Raw genomic sequence first — 23,993 nt, 5'->3', positions numbered from 1 at the left:
GAAAGACGTGGAAGAAAGTGAAAAACTACCATTCAAATGGATAGAAGAATAGCCAAAATGGCAAGGACTCGGCCAACAATCAGCTCCAGGAAGACCAAAGAAGGTCTAAAGTTACCTGTGAGTACTGTTACAATTAGAAGACGCCTATGTGAAGCCAAGCTATCTGCAAGAAGCCCCCGCAAAGTCCCACTGTTGAAAAAAAGACATGTGCTGAACAGGTTACAATTTGCCAAAGAGCACATTGACTGGCCTAAAGAGACATTTTGTGAACTGATGAAAGTAAGATTGTTCTTTTTGGGTCTAGTGGCCGGAGAAAGTTTGTCAGATGACCTCCAAACACTGAATTCAAGCCACAGTACACTGTGAAGACAGTGAAGTATGGTGGCGCAAGCATCACGATATGGGGATGTTTCTCATACTAAGGTGTTGGGCCTATTTATCGCATACCAGGGATCATGGATCAGTTTTAATACATCAGAATACTTGAAGAGGTCATGCTGCCTTATGCTGAAGAGGAAATGCCCTTGAAATGGGTGTTCCAACAAGACAACACCAAACACACCAGTAAACGTGCAACATCTTGGTTCCAGACCAATCCCCGGATCTTAATCCAATAGAAAACTTGTGGGGTGACATCAAAAATGCTTTTTCTGAGGCAAAACCAAGAAATAGAGAACTGTGGAATGTAGTCCAATCATCCTGGGCTGGAATACCTGTTCACAGGTGCCAGAAGTTGGTTGACTCCATGCAACACAGATGTACAGCAGTTCTCAGAAACAGTGGACTTGTAAAGAAGAATACAAACACTGCAATTTTTTTTGAACAGTCTAATATTCACTTTTCTTAAAAATGTTTTAGAGTAACTACACAAATTTGATATATTTTTCTTCATGTTTTGATTTGGAATAGAATGTGCCGTGTTCCCAATGCATTTGTGTGTATGGAAATAAAAGCTATTAGAAGGATTTTGAGCTTTTATTCACTTTTTTAAAGCACACTGCTATTATTTTTAGCACAACTGTACTAGTAGGTTGGTTGGGAATACATGTACCTTTAATGCATCAATAAAACAATATGTCAACAGAACCTAAATGTATTTCAGCAGGGCAATAATGACAAGGAAGTTGAGAAGTACTGTATGGTTTGGAGCACTGCAGCACTGGGAGAAAGCCAGAAGGCAGTGGTCAGAAGTCAGACAGCAGTAGGTGCTTATTAAATGTCAATACATCAGTGATGAGTCTGCAAGAAGTGTTACCAAGGGGGACCAATGTATACACTTCCAGCTATTGTGAACTCCCCATAATCCAGCAGTTTAGTGATCCCAAGCATTTGTCATCTCTATACTTTTAATGGTAGACTATGCATCCTTTATGTACATTTATTAATTTCATGGCAGAGAACAGATTTGATGTTTTTTTTAGGTGTTGTTTTTAGACCATGGTGCTAAATCAGCCTCTGTATTTAGAGAGCAAGAGGCAGTCAATCTATTTGCTGAAAACGTGGTGGCCATAACCCTTTGCTCACAGTTCACTGCTCCGTAAACGGTTCATGAACCACTACCGGTGAGATGTGGTATGGTGTAGGGTTGTTGCGGGTATCGAAATTTCGATACCCAATCGATACTTTTGTCCCGGTATCGATACGATACCGGGATTTCCGTTTTTTCGATACTGGGCTGCGCTTCTGCGCAGTCTAGTATCTCTGAACATGAGCGCGCTGCTATCGGCGCGCTCATGTTCTCTCTCAGCAGCACGGGGAGAAGGAAGCTGTCCTCCCTCCCCCTGTGCTGCTGCCGCTGCCACCAATGAGAAGAGAGGGGCGGAGGAGGGGCGGCAATGAGAAGAGAGGGGCGGAGGAGGGGCGGGCGCACTGCGCCACCAATGAGAAGAGAGGGGCGGAGGAGGGGCGGCAATGAGAAGAGAGGGGCGGAGGAGGGGCGGCAATGAGAAGAGAGGGGGTGGAGGAGGGGCGGCAATGAGAAGAGAGGGGCGGAGGAGGGGCGGGCGCACTGCGCCACCAATGATAGGATTACTATCGGAGCGATGGGAGGAGACATCAGCTTCACTAGTGGGCGTTCCTTTTCCCTGCGCTGCGATTGGACAGCGCTACAGCCAGGGAGAAGGAACGCCCACTAGTGAAGCTGATGTCTCCTCCCATCGCTCCGATAGTAATCAGCAGCATGTGGAGCAGGAGAGGAGACAGTAATGGGGCACTGCGGGCGAACGGAGCGGCGCCCAGGACTAAATGGTGAGTGCTGAGACATCGCTGGGCGCCGCTCTGTGTGGCCTAATAGTGAAAGTCTGGACTCATATACAGTAGTCAGTCTTTAACACATACAGGAGGCGGGTGCCGGCAGCAGAATCGCATTGCCGGCACCCTGCCCCTGACAGGGAGCTGCGATCAGCGGCAGTTAACTGCCGCTGATCTGCTAGTACCCGCCTCCTGTATAAAGGGGTAAAATCATTGGTGGTGCAGTGTGCCCCCCCCCCCTCAATCCCCCCATCCCATTAAAATCATTGGTGGCACAGTGCGCCGGCCCCTCTCAACCCTCCAGTATTAAAATCATTGGTGGCAGTGGCCACAGGGACCTCTCCATTCCCCCATTTGGTGGTGCAGTGGCAGCTTCTGATCGGAGCCCCAGCTGTGTAAGCCTGGGGCTCCGATCGGTTACCATGGCAGCCAGGACGCTACAGAAGCCCTGGTTGCCATGGTAACATCCCTGATGCTGTGTGCACAAAGCACAGAGCAGCAGGGACAGTGTGGAGTCCTATTCACCCTGATAGAGATCTAAAATATAAATAAATAAAAACACTAAAATATGAAGTATAAATCACCCCCCTTTTCCCAATTTCACATATAAAATATATAAATAAACATATTACATCGCCACGTCAGAAAAGTCCAAACTATTAAAATATAAAAAAAAAAATCTAGGTGGTGAATGCCGGAACAGAAAAAATAAAATAAAAACTGCGCGATTCGCCATTTTTAAAAATGAGGAATGCACGTGGCTTTTTTTGTTTATTTTTTTCGCGTGGTATCGAATGGTATCGAGTATCGCAATACTTTTTCATGGTATCGAAACCGAATCAAAAATTTGGTATCGCAACAACTCTAGTATGGTGCCCCATCTTGTTGGAAAAAGCAGGACATATTTTCTTCAGCAGCATCACTGTTGAAAAGCTGCAAGCCGTATCAGCCAACATAATCCTACGTGCCCAAAGATGAATGGACGTGAATGGGGACACTTTCTGCATCTTTTGTGGGTAATTAAAAAAATAAATAAATACACTTGCACGTATGGTGACAGATCCTCTTTAAATAATTACCTCCTGCCACAAAATTTCACTAATTTCACTAAAATATTCCTGTACCTGCATGATAATCATCCATATCCAGATGCCGCATCTGAAGTTCAAGGCATATTCCTATGTCGTGTGCAAGGGAATAGCCGCACAGCTGCATCATAGTATAGGTCAGTGATGGTGAACCTTTTAGAGACCAAGTGCCCAAACTGCAACCAAATACCCACTTATTTATCGCAAAGTGCCAACACGGCAATTTAACCTGAATACCAATATAGTATATCTTTCATGTACTTTATCATATAGCTATAATAGCTTAATAGCCTACATTCAGTGTGCTGCCTGTGCTGTTCATAGTGCGTCCTGTGCTGATGAATGGCAGGAAAAGTCTAAAGCATATTGGTACGCCATAGAGTTTTTCCTGGGTGCGGGTGCCCACAGAGAGCGCTCTGAGTGCCGCCTCTGGCACCCGTGCCATAGGTTCCCCATCACTAGTATAGGTCATCAATATCAAATTGAAGGAGGTTGGACTCCGAGAAGCCCTCATAGATCATCTGTTGGAGGAGCCCGAGATGTCCACATGTGCACTGTGGTCTTTTCATAGGATAGCAGCTGTGTTTGGTACTGTAGCTCAATCCCATTCACTGAAACCGAATTGAATTTTGACTCTGCGGACTTTCTGCAGTAAAAAAGGTCCTGGGTAGACATACCCTAAGGTCTATTTACACCCATTAGGTAGAATTACATGCAGGAATTACTACAACTGTATGGAATAGATTTTCAGTCGTAGAAATTTCTACACCAAATCCGTGTGACTATAGACTAACTGCAGCAAGTTCCTATTTCAGACATTGGCACTGGTGAAAAGTAAACTCGGTTTTACAGGGGCCATGACATCTAACATTTACTTAGAGGAGCATCTGCTGCCTTCTCTGCTCTCCTTAAGAACAGTGATGACACATTTTACTGCACTTGTTAAAATCTCGTAAATGAAGAAGAATGTTCTTTCGATTTCTAACCACAAGTCTTCACACATTGCTGGGCAAGAACATCTAGCATAATCACAACATATACTGTGTGCGGTAATAGACCTGATGGACAGCCATGGCAAGTCCTACCTAATGTGATCCCAACGTAGCATTCTTATTTACTGATGGTGATAATGCATGTATGAAGTTATTATGTGGATTTGTCCTGCCAAAAACATTTACAGGGATTTTTAAAGTTGGGCTCAGAGAAGGGGGTTGTAGAAAGTAAAAAAAAAAACAAGAAAAGAAGCCTTCATTTTTTAAATGTCCCACTGCCCTGTCCACGCTAGGCCTGCAGTTCTGACTTGCCATTCACTGTTCACATGACCACTGCAGCCAATCACTGGCCTCGGTGGTAACATGTGGATGAATGGCTCATGATTGCTGAGGCCAGTGATTGGCAGCAGCTGTCATATGAATTATGGATGTGACAGCATCACTGCAAGCCCAGTGGGGAACGCAGCCCCCGTGCTCTGTGCCCCTTTAAAAACATTTAGCAAAAAATAAATAAAAGTACCTAAACCTTCAAGGAAGGTGCTTTCTATGGGTCTGTATTCCACATGCTGAAAAAACTGAGCAGAGCCGATGCAAGCCGAAGGTGCAGAGAGCTCTGAGAAGCGCCGCTGCACCTTCTGTGTTTTAGGCCCGCCATCTTAATGCGTATGGGCTATCACAAACCTTCCCCAACAACAGATTCAGAGGAAAAAAGGATTGGGCATGTTGGATCACAAACAAAAAGTAGAAGAAGTGGATCAGCACTGTTAATAAATCTTCACTTTTTTTGCCACAAACAAAACACAGAAAGATGTGACGTGTTTCGGCTAAACAGCCTTTTTCAAACAAGCTCAATCTGTGCCCCCCCCCCCCCCCAAAAAAAAAAACGGGAAAAAAAAGTAGTAGGCCAAAAAAAAATCTGAGCATTACTGGTTTCTGGTTTTGCTGACATGAACTCATTTGCATACTTTTTTCCCCCACTTTCTGAAAATAGGTCTCTACACATCCATTGGGTTTGTTCGATGATATCCAGTAGCCACTCCCTTTCCTGGAAGCTGCGTCTTATGCCTCATTCTATCGGTGATTGTGAGCCAAAACCAGGTGCGGGTCTAAACACAGAACAGGTGCAGATCTTTCCCTTATACCTTATGTCTGTGGAGGCTCCAATCCTGGTTTTGGCTCACGGTCACTGATAGGAATCACTGACTAAAACACGGACGTGTGAATGAGGCTTAAGACATCCCACACAGACAACCGGTACTCTATAATGGTGAGAGAAAAGAACCCAAAACAGCTGCCTACAGATGGGTCACTCTTACTTTTGGAGGAGTCTCTGGCAGACATGAACGAATTTGCAAAAAAATATTAATAATAAATACAGTAACAATACAACCATGGTCAAAAAACCTTAACCCCTTAAGGACACATGACGTATCGGTACGGCATGTTTCCCGAGTCCTTAAGGACACATGACGTACCGGTACGTCATGTGTTGTTCCGATCACTGCCGCCCGGCCGGCTGTGATCGGAACAAGGTGCCTGCTCAAATCATTAAGCAGGCACCTCGGCTAAATGCGCGGGGGGGTCCCGTGACCCCCCCATGTCCGCGATCGCAACAAACCGCAGGTCAATTCAGACCTGCGGTTTGTTGCGATTTCTGCAGTTTCTGATCCCAGCGGTCCCTGACCGCGGCGATCAGAAACTTTAGTGTGCCGAAAATATAATTTTATCACCCCCCCTGCACCTCTGAATGATTTTAGCCCGGTGGGAGGTGCAGGGGGGGTGTTGCGGGCGGTGCGGGAGGCGGGCGGTGCGGCAGGCGGGATCGCGATCCCCCGCCCGCCTCCCATTGAATAATCGTTGGTGTAGAGTGGGTATACCAGGGTGCCAGCACATTGCTGACACCCTGGTATAAACGGCTGACATCGGTGATGCGATGTCAGCCGTTTAACCCTTTCCATACAACGGTCCGTACGGACCGCTGTATGGAAAAAGTTAACAGTAAGAGGGAGCTCCCTCCCTCTCCGATCGGGGGGCTGCTGTGCCTTTGCAGCCCCCCGATGGAGAGGGAGAGAGTTCCCAGACAGCCCCCCGCCAGCCCCGTCCTCACCCTTCCCCGTCTGCGCAGTTCTGAGCAGACGGGGAAGGTTCCCATGGCAACAGGACGCCTGCTCAGGCGTCCTGCTGTCCATGGTGCTGAACAGATCTGTGCTAAAAGCATAGATCTGTTCAGTGTAAGTAAAATACAGTACAGAACAATATATATTGTACTGTATTATACAGACATCAGACCCACTGGATCTTCAAGAACCAAGTGGGTCTGGGTAAAAAAAAAAAGTGAAAAAAAGTGAAAAAAAAGTAAAAACACATTTATCACTGATTAAAAATGAAAAAAATAACATTCCCTACACATGTTTGGTATCGCCGCGTCCGTAACGACCTGATCTATAAAACGGTCATGTTACTTTACCCGAACGGTGAACGCCATAAAAAAAAATAAAAAAAACTATGATGAAATTGAAATTTTGCCCACCTTACTTCCCAAAAAAAGGTAATAAAAGTGATCAAAAAAGTCGCATGTACGCCAAAATTGTAGCAATCAAACCGTCATCTCATCCCGCAAAAAATGAGACCCTACTTAAGATAATCACCCAAAAACTGAAAAAATTATGGCTCTTAGACTATGGAGACACTAAAACATAATTTTTTTTGTTTCAAAAATGAAATCATTGTGTAAAACTTACATAAATAAAAAAAAAAAGTATACATATTAGGTATTGCCGCGTCCGTATCGACCGACTCTATAAAAATATCACATGACCTAACCCCTCAGGTGACCACCGTAAAAAAAAAAAAAAAAAAAGTGTAAAAAAATCCATTTTTTGTCATCTTACGTCACAAAAAGTGTAATAGCAAGCGATCAAAAAGTCATATGCACCCCAAAATAGTGCAAATCAAACCGTCATCTCATCCCGCAAAAAATGAGACCCTACTTAAGATAATCGCCCAAAAACTGAAAAAACTATGACTCTTAGACTATGGAGACACAAACTTTTTTTTGTTTTAAAAATGAAATCATTGGGTAAAACTTACATAAAAAAATGTAATACATATTAGGTATCGCCTCGTCCGTGACAACCTGCTCTATGAAATTACCACATGATCTAACCTGTCAGATGAATGTTGTAAATAACAAAAAAAAAACGGTGCCAAAAAAGCTAATTCTTGTTACCTTGCCGCACAAAAAGTGTAATATAGAGCAACCAAAAATCATATGTACCCTAAACTAGTACCAACAATACTGCCACCCTATCCCGTAGTTTCTAAAATGGGGTCACTTTTCTGGAGTTTCTACTCTAGGGGTGCATCAGGGGGGCTTCAAATGGGACATGGTGTCAAAAAAACAGTCCAGCAAAACCTGCCTTCCAAAAACCGTATGGCATTCCTTTCCTTCTGCGCCCTGCCGTGTGCCCGTACAGCGGTTTACGACCACATATGGGGTGTTTCTGTAAACTACAGAATCAGGGCCATAAATAATGAGTTGTGTTTGGCTGTTAACCCTTGCTTTGTAACTGGAAAAAAAATATTAAAATGGAAAATCTGCCAAAAATGTGAAATTTTGAAATTGTGTCTCTATTTTCCATTAAATCTTGTGCAACACCTAAAGGGTTAACAAAGTTTGTAAAATCAGTTTTGAATACCTTGAGGGGTGTAGTTTCTTAGATGGGGTCACTTTTATGGAGTTTCTACTCTAGGGGTGCATCAGGGGGGCTTCAAATGGGACATGGTGTCAAAAAAACAGTCGGCGCACCTTTCACTCTACGCCCCGCTGTGTGGCCGTACAGTAGTTTACAGCCACATATGGGGTGTTTCTGTGAACAGCAGAGTCAGGGCAATAAAGATACAGTTTTGTTTGGCTGTTAACCCTTGCTTTGTTAGTGAAAAAAATTGGTTAAAATTGAAAATTAGGCAACAAAATGAAATTTTCAAATTTCATCTCCATTTGCCAATAACTCTTGTTCAACACCTAAAGGGTTAACGACGTATGTAAAATCAGTTTTGAATACCTTGAGGGGTGTAGTTTCTTAGATGGGGTCACTTTTAGGGAGTTTCTATTCTAGGGGTGCATCAGGGGGCTTCAAATGGGACATGGTGTAAATAAACCAGTCCATAAAAATCAGCCTTCCAAAAACCAAACGGCGCACCTTTCACTCTACGCCCCGCTGTGAGGCCGTACAGTAGTTTACGGCCACATATTGGGTGTTTCTGTAAACAGCAGAGTCAGGGCAATAAAGATACAGTCTTGTTTGGCTGTTAACCCTTGCTTTGTTAGTGGAAAAAATGGGTTAAAATGAAAAATTAGACAAAAAAAATCAAATTCTCAAATTTCCTCCCCATTTGCCAATAACTCTTGTGCAACACCTAAAGGGTTAACAATGTATGCAAAATCAGTTTTGAATACCTTGAGGGGTGTAGTTTTTTAGATGGGGTCATTTTTGGGTGGTTTCTATTATGTAAGCCTCGCAAAGTGACTTCAAACCTGAACTGGTCCCTAAAAATTGAGTTTTGTAAATTTCGGAAAAATTTCAAGATTTGCTTCTAAACTTCTAAGCCTTATAACATCCCCAAAAAATAAAATATCATTCCCAAAACAATTCAAGCATGAAGTAGACATATGGGGAATGTAAAGTCATCACAATTTTTTGGGGTATTACTATGTATTACAGAAGTAGAGAAACTGAAACTTTGAAATTTGCAAATTTTTCCAAATTTTTGGTAAATTAGGTATTTTTTTGTGCAAAAAAAATATTTTTTTTTACTTCATTTTACCAGTGTCATGAAGTACAATATGTGACGAAAAAACAATCTCAGAATGGCCTGGATAAGTCAAAGCGTTTTAAAGTTATTAGCACTTAAAGTGACACTGGTGAGATTTCCAAAAAATGGCCTGGTCCTTAAGGTGAAAATGAGCCCGGTCCTTAAGGGGTTAAAGGGGGTTGTCCAGTCCTTTAATATTGATGGCCTATTCTCAGGATAGACCATCAATATCTGATCGGCAAGGGTCAGACACTCTGAATTTGGGAGTAGCGCCGGAACTACACAGCTCTGTCACTGTGTAGTGGGCAGATATTTTTACTGCAGCCTCTCCTCAGGATAAAACAGACCATCAATATAAAAGGACGTAAACTCCTTTTCCCAAACACATGATGCAGGTTACATAAAAATATCTGATTTTGAGGGCGAGTAGTATAAAATGTACTTCGCAACAAGTCATGGCCAAAAACACTAAATATTAAATGGCAGTCAAACAACAATATTATTAGTTGCAGAACATATAATTTTAGGTGATGGTTCATAAACAGGTAAAAAAACATCAATTTATATATATTATATAAGGGTCAAAACTGCAATTTTTTTTTATTTCTTTCTACCCCTCAGAGTTTTTGGTATTTTACTGTTGCGCTGAAACACAGGCTTGGCTGCTACCTGCACTACCTTGTCTTCATCGTCACTTGAACTGCTTGTTTCCAGGGTTTCTGTCTTTCCACCTGAACCAACATTGCCAGGTTTGCTTGGCTTTGTTCCCTTGCAAAGGTCTGTGCAACTGTTGAGTTTTTGTGTTTTCCTGTCCAAGTCATCCCCAAATGATTTTTCATTCTTAGGAGATAAAGATTTGGTTCCGGACCCAAGAAAGCCACCAACCACACTCTCAGATGGAGGACTCTCAGATGGAGGACTATCCAATTTCGTCTCCTTTTTCTTCTTCCCTTTCTGTGGGTTTCTTTTAGGCTTTGCATTTTTCTTATCCCCGAGTGCATACTCTTTCTCCATCAGTACTGTGGCCTCTTCTACTTCTAGAACGTCGCTATCTTTTTCCTTTCTTTTCATACAAGTCACTGCTCTGCGCACTCGCTGACTCTTCAGACCATGAGCCTCGTGGTTCTCCATCCGAAAGAAGGAATCGATCCGGAGCTGGGTCTGTGAACAGAAAAAAAAAAGGATATACTTAAAAATGCACATTGCAATCATTAGACTATGCTCTTTTAGAGTCTATTGGAAAAGTTACAGGCTACGGTTTCTACTAATGTGCAGTGGGGCAAGTATTAGACGTCATAGTTGCCATGAGCATAGATTAGCACTGCCAATGTGGTTACTGTGCATCTAAATGTCAGAACGGAATTTAACAATTTAGATCCAGATCAGTTACTGCAATGTGAACACTAATGCCTCGTTTCCACTGAGCGGATCGGTTTGGGTCGGCACAGTTTGGAAGATTTTTAATGGTCCGGTCTATTTAGGTGAGCGTTTCCACTGCAAGTCGGGCCGCCGAGTCCATATGTGGTTTAGAAAAAAATGCGTAGCGTGACGTCACACTAGTGCGACAACAAATGCGACACTACAAACAACAAAGATGGAGGCCTTTTCATTTCTCACTGATCCATCAAGCTTACTCTGAATAGCGCCATCCCCAAGAATAGTTAAAAAAGTGGATCGTTCCTGAGACGACCACAGCTTGCTGTTTGCAGGCATCCTTCTCCTATTATCTGTAGTAATGGCGGCGTGGTGTTTATGTTGCGCTTACGTTTGACGTTATTCAGGCCGCCAATCAGGAGAATGTATTGTGTGACGCAAGTAGCTCCGCCCTAACCGAACCGTTCAATTTTTCTATGGCCCTACATCTGAAGCAGGACCCTGAATGGTGGTTCACTTGTATGGATCACTTTCAAAGTGGAAACACCCAAAATAGCGAACCGTACCGTACCGACCCGAACCGATCCGCTCAGTGGAAACGAGGCATAACTCTACTCAAGATAGCAATGAAGAATTCTGTCTGTTCTTGAATTAGCCGAGTAGCAATTTCAAAATTTGATTAGGTATTCAACATATCTACTAAACTCTAAACTCATCTGGTATTGACAAGCATTTAAGAAGTCAAAGTGGGCGTGGTACAGCATACCAAAAAAATTATAATCTTATATTAGGCCCCGAACTGCAGTACATAAGCAGCAATATGTCCAATCAAAAACTTACAAATAACCAGTTTAAGGGTACTTTCACACTAGCGTTAGAAGAATCCGGCAGGCAGTTCCACTGCCGGAACCGCCTGCCGGATCCGGAAATCAGTATGCAAACGGATATCATTTGTTTCCAGATCCGTCTGACAAATGCATTGCAATACCGGATCCATCTCTCCGGTGTCATCTGGAAAAACGGATCCGGTATTTATTTTTTTCACTGATTTAAAGGTCTGCGCATGTGCAGACCGGGAAACCGGATCAGTTTTTCCGGAACACTTGATACCGGATCCGGCATTAATACATTTGAAATCGAAATGAATGCCATGTCCGGCAATCCGGCAAGTGTTCTGGAATTCTGGCCAGAGAAAACACAGCAGCATGCTGCAGTATTTTCTCCGGCCAAATACCGTAAAAGGGACTGAACTGAAGACATCCTGATGCATACTGAACAGAATGCTTTCCATTCAGAATGCATTGGGACAAAACTGAAGCATTTTTTTCCGGTATTGAGCCCCTACGAAGGAACTTAATACTGGAAAACTTTAACGCTAGTGTGAAAGTACCCTAAACCATGCCCTGCAGGGTAAAATACATATAACTAAAAAACATACAACTAAATTTGCACCAGTACCACTTACAATTTAAAAGGATTGTCAAAGAGTAGACACAACTCTTGTTTAATGGCCGTGTATTATTGCAACTCAACCGCATTTACTTGAATAAGACCGTGTTGCAATACAAGGTTTCTAATCCCAAACAATCCCTTAAATATTCAATCTACATGTATAGGTCTACCATAAAGGGATACATTTGGGGGTAAAGAGAGATTTACCTGGTGTGTGTTTAACTGCTTCAGCACTGGCAGTAAGACTTCATCAGTCTTGGAGCGATACCAGCCAAAGCGGCTCTCACAGAACGTATATAGAGTTAAGAAAAACGGTCAATTTAAACTTATACATTTTACAATGGATGCTGGCCATCTATCTAACCAGGGGTTGCTGTGAATGTTAATGATGAGATGGGTTCTGAGATACATTAGTGAGAATAAAATGGGCTGCCCCTTCCAGTAACAGCATCACATCTGATGGGTATAGCAGCTTAGGTCCACTAAAGTGAATAGGTGAGCTGAAATACCACACACATCCTGTGTACAGGCGTGGCACTGTTTTTGGAAGAAAGCAACCATGTTTACCTAATCCTACACAACCTGTTTTAATGGTTCAACTTAACAGAAATTCAGTCACATTGAAAAAAAAAACTGGGGTTTTCCCTGGGAATTTTTTTTAATTAGATATGGGGTTAGAGTGCTCCATTCCCAACCCCTCTCCACTTGGTCTCAGACTCGACACACAGGAAGTGGATTGCTTGTTCAGCCAATGACTGAGGCAGGTCACCACTGCAGCCATTGATTGGCTGAGCAGGCAGTCCAAGCCTTTTCCTGCATTTCAAGCCCAAGACCACAAAGCGGGGAGGAGCGGGGAATGGAGTAGAAGCCGAATAGCAGTGTGTGTGTGGGGAGGGGGGGGGGGGGGGGCAAATCAGTGAGGTGAATACTGATGGCTTGTTATTTTAACACACTCCACCCCCATTTTTTATTAAAATTATTTTCCCAGAAAACCCCTTTTAAAAAAAGCTCATCACTTTTAAAGGCATGTTAATTAAAGTAGTGCAATTAGTGGGGCTACAAACTAAAGGAACAAAAAATATTAGAAGAATAAGGGGTTGTCAATCTGTATTAAATGGGTCATATGAAAGAAGCCATAGGAGACCACTTCCACCCCTAATTACCAATAAAACATGCATCACACTGTGCTGTCAGTCCTATGTGTTTGCTGGCTGAAAAAGAAGGGAGAGAACATAAAGGAACCAAGAGAGAAAGAAGATGTTTAGATAGGGCCAAAGAGGGATGGGACCTGCATAAATTGCCGGATACGGCATTCATTTCCATTTGAAATGCATTAGTTAAATTACTAATACACTGAATATTTTTAGCTTTGTATTAGGAGTAAAAACTATAGAGGAGATTTAACAAAACTGGTGTAAAGGAAAACTGGCTTAGTTGCCCATAGCAACCAATCAGATTCCACCTTTTATTTTCCAAAGGAGCTCTGAAACATGTACGGTGAAATCTGATAGGTTGCTATGGGCAACCTATCCAGTTTTCCTTTACACGAGTGTTGATATACCACCCCCTTTATTTCCTAGAAAATAAGACCAAATAATAAAAATATAAAGGGCTCAGTCTGGACAAGTCTCCTAAAAGCTTCTCAAATGTAAATGTTATTTCTATTATATTATTGTATTTATGTTATATTATTATATTATTGTATATTAAAGGATATTCCCGGATTTCATCTAGGTCTGGTCGGCCCCAGGCAAAAGCTCCTTTGGAATCATCTACCACAGGTTTCAAATAAGCATCAGCTACTGCTAGGTTAGGAAATGCAGGATGTAGCTCCAGATCCCGTAATTTCTTCTTTACTTTGGTATCATGTGGATTAGGTCTCATTTTCTTATTCTTTTGGGCTTCTGTCCACCATTCCCTGCAAAGAAATGCAGTTAAGGTTGTCCTGTTGTAACACGTTCAACACTGAAGGTACTCTACTGTAGTTCAAACCTTTAAGGAGGGTCATTACATAACCTTGACGAAACAGAACGTCTGGCAATGTAAATGGATACTACCAACACAATTTCAGGTTCACAACCTTTGCAAGTTTGTATCACCAAATTAGTCACTGCTTCTCAAGTGTATCCCCAAGTGTCCTTCACAGCCAGCTCTCCACACCAAGCATTGTAAGAAGTGTAGAATGTTTATGGCCTATCCTCAGGAATAGATCAGTGGGAGGCTGACTCTCAGCACACCTGTCAATCAGCTGTTTTAAAGCCAGAAGTACTCATATACTTGGTAGCAGTGATGTAGGGTATTAAAGCTTTGTCCCAATCACTTGAATGGACAAAGCTGCAATACACTCGACCACTAGTACTATAGGTACAGCTATGTGCTTGGTTCAATAGGGTTGATCCTGGTCAAAGAGCTGCTTTAAAGTAATTAATGGCATATCGCAAAGTCAGACATCTACCAGTCTCTAGAACTAAACAGCAGCAGTTCTGTTCCACATGTACATCCATTAAAGTCAACCACCTAGTGATATGCCGACAATGGCTTTGACGAGAAAGCCTCTTTAAAGAGAGGAAGCAGAGATACTAGCGCTGCCATCTATTGGGAGGGGGGGTGGTATTTTAGGGATCACCCACACTGCGAGGGGGTTACAGTGGGGCGCGTCGCTGCTGGGTTCTGAAACAGGGATAATTGCCAAAAAACCCGGTATAAGTAGGAAAACCTAGTATAAACAAAAGGAAAAATAGAACCCGCGCTGACTAAGTGACAGAGGGAGACACTTATGTTTAGTTTAGTTTATCTTGTAAAGGTTGAAGAAATATAAAGTCCACTGGGACAATGCAATCAGATGACACCCGATTCCTTCCTACGGTGCCTGAGAGCAACGTTCAGAGTCCACCTGAATAAAGTCACAAAGCATACATAAAACAAAAGGCTGCATGTACTTACTGCTCAGCCGTCTTGAAGATTTGTGGCTAGAAGTTTCTTCCCGCTTGATGTGAAGCTGCTACTTGGATGAACTTGTTAAATATGTTCGCCGCTTCTGTCTTCTCTTGCTGTCTTCTGCTTACCTGGTGGCACGCGCGTAGCTCCGGCCGGTAGCACGCGCGCGCTCCTGGAAGCAATGTTCGTTGTCCTGGTAACCTGGCGTGTGACGTCACACTCGAGAGCTACAGAAGCCTCTTTGGTCCACAATACCTCCGACGCGTTTCGGAATAGTCGTATTCCTTCCTCAGGGATAGATGTGGATCCTGCTTCACTGGTTTTTAAGCCCGCTGGTTACCAAGGTGACAGCTTTTGTTTGCAATACAGCGCAAATACAAAGGAGAGCATAGCAATTATCAGAGGAGAGCGATCTTTGATAGTAATCGATCTCAATAATTGCATTGATTTGTTGGTTGATGTACACATGTTCTTTAATTGGATCCATAACGGCTCATGACTGGCCATTGATTTTATTGTATTTATTTTTATTTTTGTATTTATTTAAATTTATTCCACCGTACTTGCGGTACTCTAGTGGTTTATTTTATTTTATTTTGGGGGTTCATTAAACTACTTGAAGGTTCGTCAGCGCTTAGTAATACGTTTCCAAAGGAGAGAATTATAGGAAAGCGAACAGCTCTATTTCCTGATTAAGGCCAATGGGCGCCAGGGTATTGAGGTTGTAGATCCATTCGCTCTCCTTACGGGACATTACTTTAATAAAATCTCCACCTCTGGGGTCCTGCTTTATCTGTTCTATGCCCCCAAAGATAGAGCCTTCAAATTTGCCTTTGTGCTTCTCACTGTAGTGACGTGACAGGGGGTGGCCTACGAATCTTTTTGTTGATGTTCTTTATATGCTCCCATAATCTGATTCTTAATACACGTTTCGTTCTTCCTATATAGATCTTGCCACAGGGGCATTTTATGTGATAAATAACCCCCTTAGAATGGCATGTAAGGTGCTTCTTTATTTTGTAAGTGTTGTTTCCATTACTGATTTCCTTTATGCTTTCCTTTTGTTTGGAGGCAAGGCAAACCTTACATGTTCTACATGGATAGAATCCTTTTCTCTCTTCAGCGTGACCTAATATATTTCTGCTTCCCCCATTATTTATTCTAATAGATGGGGCTACCATATTGCCCAGATTCCTTGACTTCCTGAAGATAAATTTTGGTGCCATGGGTAATTTTTCCCCAATAATTTTATCATGTTTGAGGATGTCCCAATGTTTTTTTATAATTTGTTTAAGTTGGGATACTTTACCATGATATTGGGTTATTATAGGTATGTTGAAGTCAGGGGCATCTGGTGTGTTGTTATGTCCTTTTTTCATAATTGTTGCTACCTTCTTTTGTATAAGTGATTCTCGCTCTGTTTTTAGGACCTCCTGTTTAATTTTCTCAAGCTCAGCCAGGTTATAACCTTTCTCCTCAAATTTAGTATGTAAGTTGTTTGCCTCCTCTTCAAATTGCTTGCTCAGCGTGCAGTTTCTCCTCAAGCGGATGTATTGGCTGCGTGGGATATTAGTGAGCCAAACCGGAAGATGACAGCTGGTTAGGGAAATAAAGCTGTTGCTATCTGTTGGCTTATGATAGGTTTGGGTGACTATTTTATTTTGGTGAATTTTAATGGTTAAATCTAAAAAATGAATTTCATTGGTACTGTACGTGGGCGTAAAATGTAAGTAAAATTCATTTTTATTAATTAAATCGAAAAAAATTTTCAATGATGATTCACCCCCTTTCCAGATAAAAACAATGTCATCGATAAATCGCCGCCAGAGGACCAGATTCGCGCGGAGCGCGCCATCGGGGAAGATGGTGGACTCCTCCCACCTCCCCATATATAGATTGGCGAAACTCGGCGCGAATCTGGTCCCCATAGCGGTCCCCCATGTCTGTAGGAGGAAGGTTTCCTCAAATTTAAAATAATTGTGGTTTAAAATAAATAAGATGCATTCCCCAAGGTACTCAATTTGTTCGGGTGGCATAATTCCCTCTTTCTGTAAAAAGAACTGAGACGCCTCTTTCCCTTTGGTGTTCTCAATTACTGTGTAAAGAGAGGTGACGTCGAGAGTCCCCAAAATGTATTTTGGTTCCCAATTCACGGTTTCCAGAATTTGTAGGATATGTTGAGTGTCCTTTAAATAGGCAGGTAATTTTTGGACATACTTCTGAAGGATGGTGTCCACATATTTAGATAGATTGCTGGTTAAACTACCAATACCCGAGATTATGGGTCGGCCAGGTGGTTGAGATTCTGATTTATGAACCTTGGGCAGGTAGTAAAAACAGGAAATGCGTGGGTGTCTAATATTTATGAAATTGGCTTCTTCTTTATTGAGGATACCTAATCGTTTCCCCCTCAATACCAGTTGATTCAACTTCCCCTTATATTGCTGGGTGGGATCACTTTTAAGAATTTTATATGTTCTTTTATCATTGAGTAATCTGTTTGATTCTTTTTGGTAGTCAGTGTAGTCTAATATCACTATACCACCCCCTTTGTCTGCTGGCCGGATGATGATATTATTATTCGTCTGTAGTTTTTTTATGCTCATCTGCTCTTGTTTGCTTAAATTGTGATTGTATATTTTGCTGCTCTTGTTGGGGTTGATTTTCCTAACATCCCTTATGACTAGGGTTTCGAAGGTCTTAAAGGATTCCGAATATTCGTTCAGTGGATTGAAATATGACTTTGGTTTTAGGTTAGTATGTTGATATTTGGTATTAGTGTATGTACACTCTACCCCTTCTCCATCAGATTTTTTTGTAATAGTATTGATGCCCTTTATTTTACTGCGTTCTAAGAGAGTATCTTTTGTTTTATAGTTCTTTTTAAGGAAGTATTTCTTTAAAGCCAAATTGCGCAAGAATTTTTTAACACCAATAAAAGCATCAAAGGGGCGAAAGTGTGCCGATGGTGCAAACTTGAGTCCCTTTTGTAGTAGTATTGTGTCACTGTTAGTGAGTATATATTTACTGAGGTTAAAGATTTTTTGTCCTATGTTTTTGATGATTTCCTTTTTAGAGGATTTTTTGCCCCTCCTTCCTCTCTTTGTTTGTGTTTTTCTCTTGTAGGTCTTGGCTGAAAAAAATCCTTCCTCACGGTTCGTTTCACTTTATTGGTGTTCCCAATATTGTCTGTTGATGGATTTCTAGAATCATTGGCGTGATTACTTGTATGGATTGGGTTGCTATCATTTTTTTGAACTATTGCGCTATAGCTTAGAGATCCTGAAGTGCCCATTGAAGGAGTGTTCTCATAGTGGTTCGGCCTATCAGTGTGTGTTTTCTCAAGTGGGCTGAATCTATTTGATAGTTCCAAAGGACTGTTGGGGATAACTTCTACTCCATTCCTATTACGGATTTGCACCGTTGGAGTGAGTGCGATGATTCTTGCATCTGTATTTGGGTTGGCCTCTGTGTGTTTTTTCCTAGAGATCTGGACTATTGGAACCAATGGAGTCGTGTTCTCATCCTCTTGAATTGAGGTTGCTGAACTTACATTGTGAAGTGTAAAATCGCCTTTGTATGTCTCATCACAATCAGTCTCGTCAATGGTATTTAGAGTGGATCTCTCCATGGTGGTCCCCATTGTCCCAAGTGACGTGATTTGAGGGATACAGTCTCTATCAAATTTTTGTTTCTTTTTATTTATAATTTCCTCTTCTTTCATTCTGATCCTGTTTTTAATTGATCCCTGTCACACGCCAGGTTACCAGGACAACGAACATTGCTTCCAGGAGCGCGCGCGCGTGCTACCGGCCGGAGCTACGCGCGTGCCACCAGGTAAGCAGAAGACAGCAAGAGAAGACAGAAGCGGCGAACATATTTAACAAGTTCATCCAAGTAGCAGCTTCACATCAAGCGGGAAGAAACTTCTAGCCACAAATCTTCAAGACGGCTGAGCAGTAAGTACATGCAGCCTTTTGTTTTATGTATGCTTTGTGACTTTATTCAGGTGGACTCTGAACGTTGCTCTCAGGCACCGTAGGAAGGAATCGGGTGTCATCTGATTGCATTGTCCCAGTGGACTTTATATTTCTTCAACCTTTACAAGATAAACTAAACTAAACATAAGTGTCTCCCTCTGTCACTTAGTCAGCGCGGGTTCTATTTTTCCTCTTTAAAGAGAACCTGTCACTTGAAAATGATGAGGAGCAGATCATCATAATACATAGTTTTGTTGGAAAATATTTAGTATAACCTGTATTCTGTTCATTTATATCCCTGCTCCTTAAAGGGGTTATCCGAGTTATGGGAAGAAAAAACAAAACAAAAAAAAAACATTGCAAAACTCATCCAGACTTACATATACATTAGTTAAGTATGATATATATATATATATATATATATACATATACACACACACACCTTTGCATAGTGCCTCCTTTGTTTACATGCTGCGGGGGACATATAGCAACAATCACTGAGCTCTCCCTCATGAATATTTGTGGGTGTGATATATATATATATATATATATATATATATATATATATATATTAGGGATCGACCGATTATCGGTTTGGCCGATATTATCGGCCAATATTGAGGATTTTGAACGTTATCGGTATCGGCATCTATTTTGCCGATATACCGATAACGTATTGGGAACACAGAACGCGCTGCTCTCAGCGCTCTCCGTGTTCCCTCCGCAGCACAGGGGAGAAGGAAGCAGTGTCTCCTCCCCCTGTGCTGCTGCTGCCGCCAATGACAGAAGAGAAGACAAGAGGAGGGGAGGGGCTGTGGCCGCTGCGCCACCGACTATGTGATTCTGCAGCCAGCTCCCGCCTCCTGTATATGAATGATTGAGAGACTTATCTTCATTGGTGGCGCAGTGCGCCCCCCCAAGCCCCCCAGTATTAATCATTGGTGGCGCAGTGCGCCCCCCACCCCAATCCCAGCCAATAGTAAAAACATTGGTGGCGCAGTGCGCCCCCCCCCACCCAGTATTACTCATTGGTGGCAGTGGCCACAGGGTCCCCTCCTCCTCCGATCGGAGCCCCAGCTGTGTAAGCCTGGGGCTCCGATCGGTTACCATGGCAGCCAGGACGCTATTGATGCCCTGGCTGCCATGGTAAGCTCCATGCTGCTGTGTGCACAAAGCACAGAGCAGCAGGGACAGTGTGAGCTCCTATTCACCCTGATAGAGATCTATCAGGGGGAATAGGACAAGGGTTCTAGTCCCTAAGGGGGCTAAAAGTTAGTAAAAAAAAAAAAATATATATTAAAGTATAAATGAAAAAGATGTATAAAAAAAAAATACACATTAACAATAAACAAAAAAATACAATTAACAATAAACATATTAATTTTCAGCAGATTTGTGTAGGAATTTTTTTCTTTTCTGAAAATGAAAATTCCCAGAATATCGGTATAAATTATCGGCTATCGGCCTAAAAGTTCACAAATTATCGGCATCGGTCCTAAAAAATCAATATCGGTCGATCCCTAATACATATATATATATATATATATATATATATATATATATATATATATATATATTACACTCAACGGTAATCCGGTTTCCTGGAAGTCTCCATGACAGCACAACCTGAGATTGACTTCCTCTGATAGGACAGGAAAAAACACAGAGAGGTTAAGAACCCCACCCCTTCCCCTCATCACCAGTGTATTTTTAACAGAACCAGGTAAGGAACTATTAAAGACATTTCAAACAAATAAAGAAAATAAGGGTGGGATATATGTGTGCTGTCATGGAGACTTCCAGGAAACCGGATTACCGGTGAGTGTAATACTCATTTCCCCAGTCGTCTCCATGACCGCACAACCCGAGAACTAACAAAGTAACTTTTTTTGGGGGGGGGACAACAACAGCACCTAGGACCTTGCGTCCAAAGGTCATGTCCTCATTAACAAAAACATCTACTCTGTAAATGTTTAGTAAAGGTATGGGCCCTCTTCCACGTGGCTGCTCTGCAAATCTGCTCTAGTGATGCAGAGGCCCTCTCGGCCCAAGAGGTGGAAACAGATATTACAGAATGGGCTTTGAGAGACTGAGGAGGTTCCCTGCCGGAAGCTATGTAGGCCTCAGAGATTGCACACCTAATCCAACGGGATATAGAGCTACTTGCTGCCTTTTTTTCCCTTATTGGGGCCACGGAACTGCACAAATAAATTCTTATCAATTCGTCAACTTTTTGTGACCTCCATATAATGAAGAACACATCTCCTAATGTCTAGGTTATGATACTTTACTTCCTGATCATTCCTAGGATTAGGACAAATAGAGTGAATAACAATATCCTGGGACCGGTGGAAGGTGGACACCACCTTGGGGAGGAACCCAGGGTCTAATTTAAAGATGAGTTTGTCCTCTAAAATGGAGAGAAAGGGTTCTTGAATCGACAGGCCTTGAAGCTCACACACTCTTCTTGCAGAAGAAATGGCCACTAGAAAAATGATTTTAAGGGTGAGTCATTTAATGGACAGGGAATCCAAAGGCTCAAAGGGAGTATCCGATAGGCCTGATAGTACGGTATTCAGGTTCCAGGGAGCGACCAGATTTTTAACTGTGGGTCTCAACCTATCAGCTGCCTTTAAAAATCTAGACACCCAGGCACTCTCATAAAGACTGGTGTTGTAAAGGGCTCCTATGGCAGAAACCTGTACTTTAAGAGTATTAGGGGAGAGGCCCATATCCAACCCATCCTGGAGAAACTCCAAGATGAGAGGGATATCTGGTGAGGATTGGTTAAACCTTGAATTCGCCTAGGCAGCGAACTTCTTCCAGACTTTAAGGTAGGACATACAGGTATTTGTTTTCCTACTAAGTAGGAGAGTATCTACTACCCTTTGTCTGGGATTAGGGTGAGGGATTGGACCCTGCATCAGAAGATCTTTCTCCAGGGGAAATAGGATTGGGTCCTCCTGACCGAGGGATCTCAGGAGACCGAACCAGCCTCTCCTGGGCCAGAAGGGAACAATTGGATCAGGACACATCTCTCTGCTTGGAATTTCTGGAGGACTTTTGGGATCATCAGAATTGGGGGGAAGGCATACACCAGCCCCGACGTCCAGTCCAAGGTGAAGGCATCCACTGCCACACACGGATTCCTCGGGTTGAGAGAGAAGTAATGTGGTACTTCTTTTTGAGGCAAATAGGTCTAGAGATGGAATGCCCCACCGATTTTGTATTTTCTCGAAGGCTGGTTGTGACAGAGACCATTCACCTGGATCCAGCCTCTGCCGGCTTAGGAAATCTGCTTGAGTATTCAGTGAGCCTTTCAGATGTACCGCCCCTAATGATTTCACATTCCTTTCTGCCCAGAGGAATATCTGTCTTGCGAGGTTCTGAAGATGACCGTGCCTCGTCCCTCCTTGATGTTGTATGAACGCTACCGCTGTGGAGTTGTCTGAATGTATTAGAACATGACGGTTTCTGGTCTGAATCTGGATTGCTTTGAGGCCTTCCCATATGGCATAGAGCTCCCTGTAGTTTGATGACATTCTCTTCTGAGTTTCGGACCAGGCACCATGAAAGCAGCCCAACCCCAGGAACTGGCATCCGTCGTTAGTGATAGTACCTTTTCTTGGCTCCAGGGAACCCCCGTCTTCAGGTTCCTGTCTGAGAGCCACCATATTAAGGAGGCCTTTATGTCTCTGGTTACCGGCATCCTCTCTTCTAGGGTCAACTGGGATCTGTTCCAACTTTTTGAGGACAAGGCTCTGCAGAGGCCTCATGTGAAATTGGGCCCAGGCAACGGCTGGGATACAGGAGGATAGAAGACCTAGAATCCTCATGGCCTGCCGGATAGAACAAGAACGCATCTTTAGGAATTGTTGGATTCTTAGTTTTAGATCCTGGATCTTTGTTGGAGGAAGAAAAGATCTCTGGAGTGTCGAATCCAGTAGAATGCCCAAGAACACTCTCCGGTGACTTGGAGTCAGATTGGACTTTTCCCTGTTGATGATCCATCCCAGGTTCTGAAGGTGAGAGAGGACCACCTGTAGATGTATGAGGAGGAGATCTGACGTTTCTGCCACTACCAGCAAGTCGTCGAGATAAGGGACCACTAAAATCCCCCTGTGGTTTAGAGAGGCCACGGCTTCTGCCATAACCTTGGTGAAGATACGAGGAGCTGAGGCAATTCCGAAAGGTAGACAGGTGAACTGATAGTGGCGTATCTTTCCCTTCAGCTTCACCGCAAACCTCAGGTACCTTCTGAGGGGGGATGTATTGGAATGTGGAAATAAGCATCCTTGAGATCTATTGTAATCATCTGAGCCCTCTTCTTGATAAGTTTTACTGGAGTCTTGACAGTTTCCATTTTGAATTTGTGATATGAAATGTGTTTGTTGAGTGGTTTTAGGTTTATAATGGTTCGGAATCTCCTGTTTGGTTTCCGGACCATGAATAGAAGCGAGTAGTGACCATTCCCCCATTCCTCCCTGGGGATGTCTTCTATTGCCCCTAGGGACAGGAGTTCTCTTATACTCTCGGACAGGGAGGACCTTAGAGATCCCTGGAGGTGGGTTATTACAAACCTTTGCGGGGGAAGGGAATCCAACTCTAAAGAATACCCGTTTTTTATGATGCTGATAATATACGGGTCTGTGATGATCTGTTCCCAGAAACTTAAAAATCAACTGAGCCTTCCCCCGACTCGGATGGCGTCATTGTTTGGAAGAGGAGGCGGAGGGACCACCCTTGTAGGGATTAAAGAGAAAGCTTTTCCCTTTATTCCCCCTGGTATAATTCCGTCCCCCTGACCTTCCGCGGTCAGGTCTGGAATCCTGCTGCTGCTTGCGAAAAAACTGTTTTCTATTTCCAGATTTATCTTCGGGGAAGCCTCTTTTACGGTCAGTAGCCTGCTCTAAAATTTTGTCCAAATCAGGGCCAAACACATAAAGTCCATGGAATGGTAAAGATATCAGCTTATTTTTAGAAGCCATATCTCCCGACCAAGCTTTCAACCACAGGACTCTCCTAATGGTATTGGAGAGCACTTCAGGGCGAGCCGACAGTCTGACCGACTCAGCGGAAGCATCCACTAGGAAATTTGTGGCCTT

General features: G+C 42.8%; 1 protein-coding gene across 1 annotated transcript in view; it reads right to left on the bottom strand.

Annotated features, from left to right (window-relative positions):
* Positions 1-9,320: 9,320 nt before the first annotated feature.
* ERCC5 (ERCC excision repair 5, endonuclease) overlaps positions 9,321-23,993 on the bottom strand; it is a 59,554-nt gene continuing 44,881 nt past the window's right edge. The window contains exons 14-16 of the mRNA XM_040425247.1: positions 13,689-13,889; positions 12,179-12,263; positions 9,321-10,306 (exon numbers count right to left, since the gene is read on the bottom strand). Coding sequence (XP_040281181.1) covers positions 9,746-10,306; positions 12,179-12,263; positions 13,689-13,889 — 847 coding nt within the window. The 3' untranslated portion in view covers positions 9,321-9,745. The remainder of the gene's footprint in view (positions 10,307-12,178; positions 12,264-13,688; positions 13,890-23,993) is intronic.

Source organism: Bufo bufo, chromosome 3 (genome assembly GCF_905171765.1).
Source record: "Bufo bufo chromosome 3, aBufBuf1.1, whole genome shotgun sequence".
Classification (NCBI taxonomy): Eukaryota; Metazoa; Chordata; class Amphibia; order Anura; family Bufonidae; genus Bufo; species Bufo bufo.
This window is presented reverse-complemented; position numbering and strand designations above follow the sequence as displayed.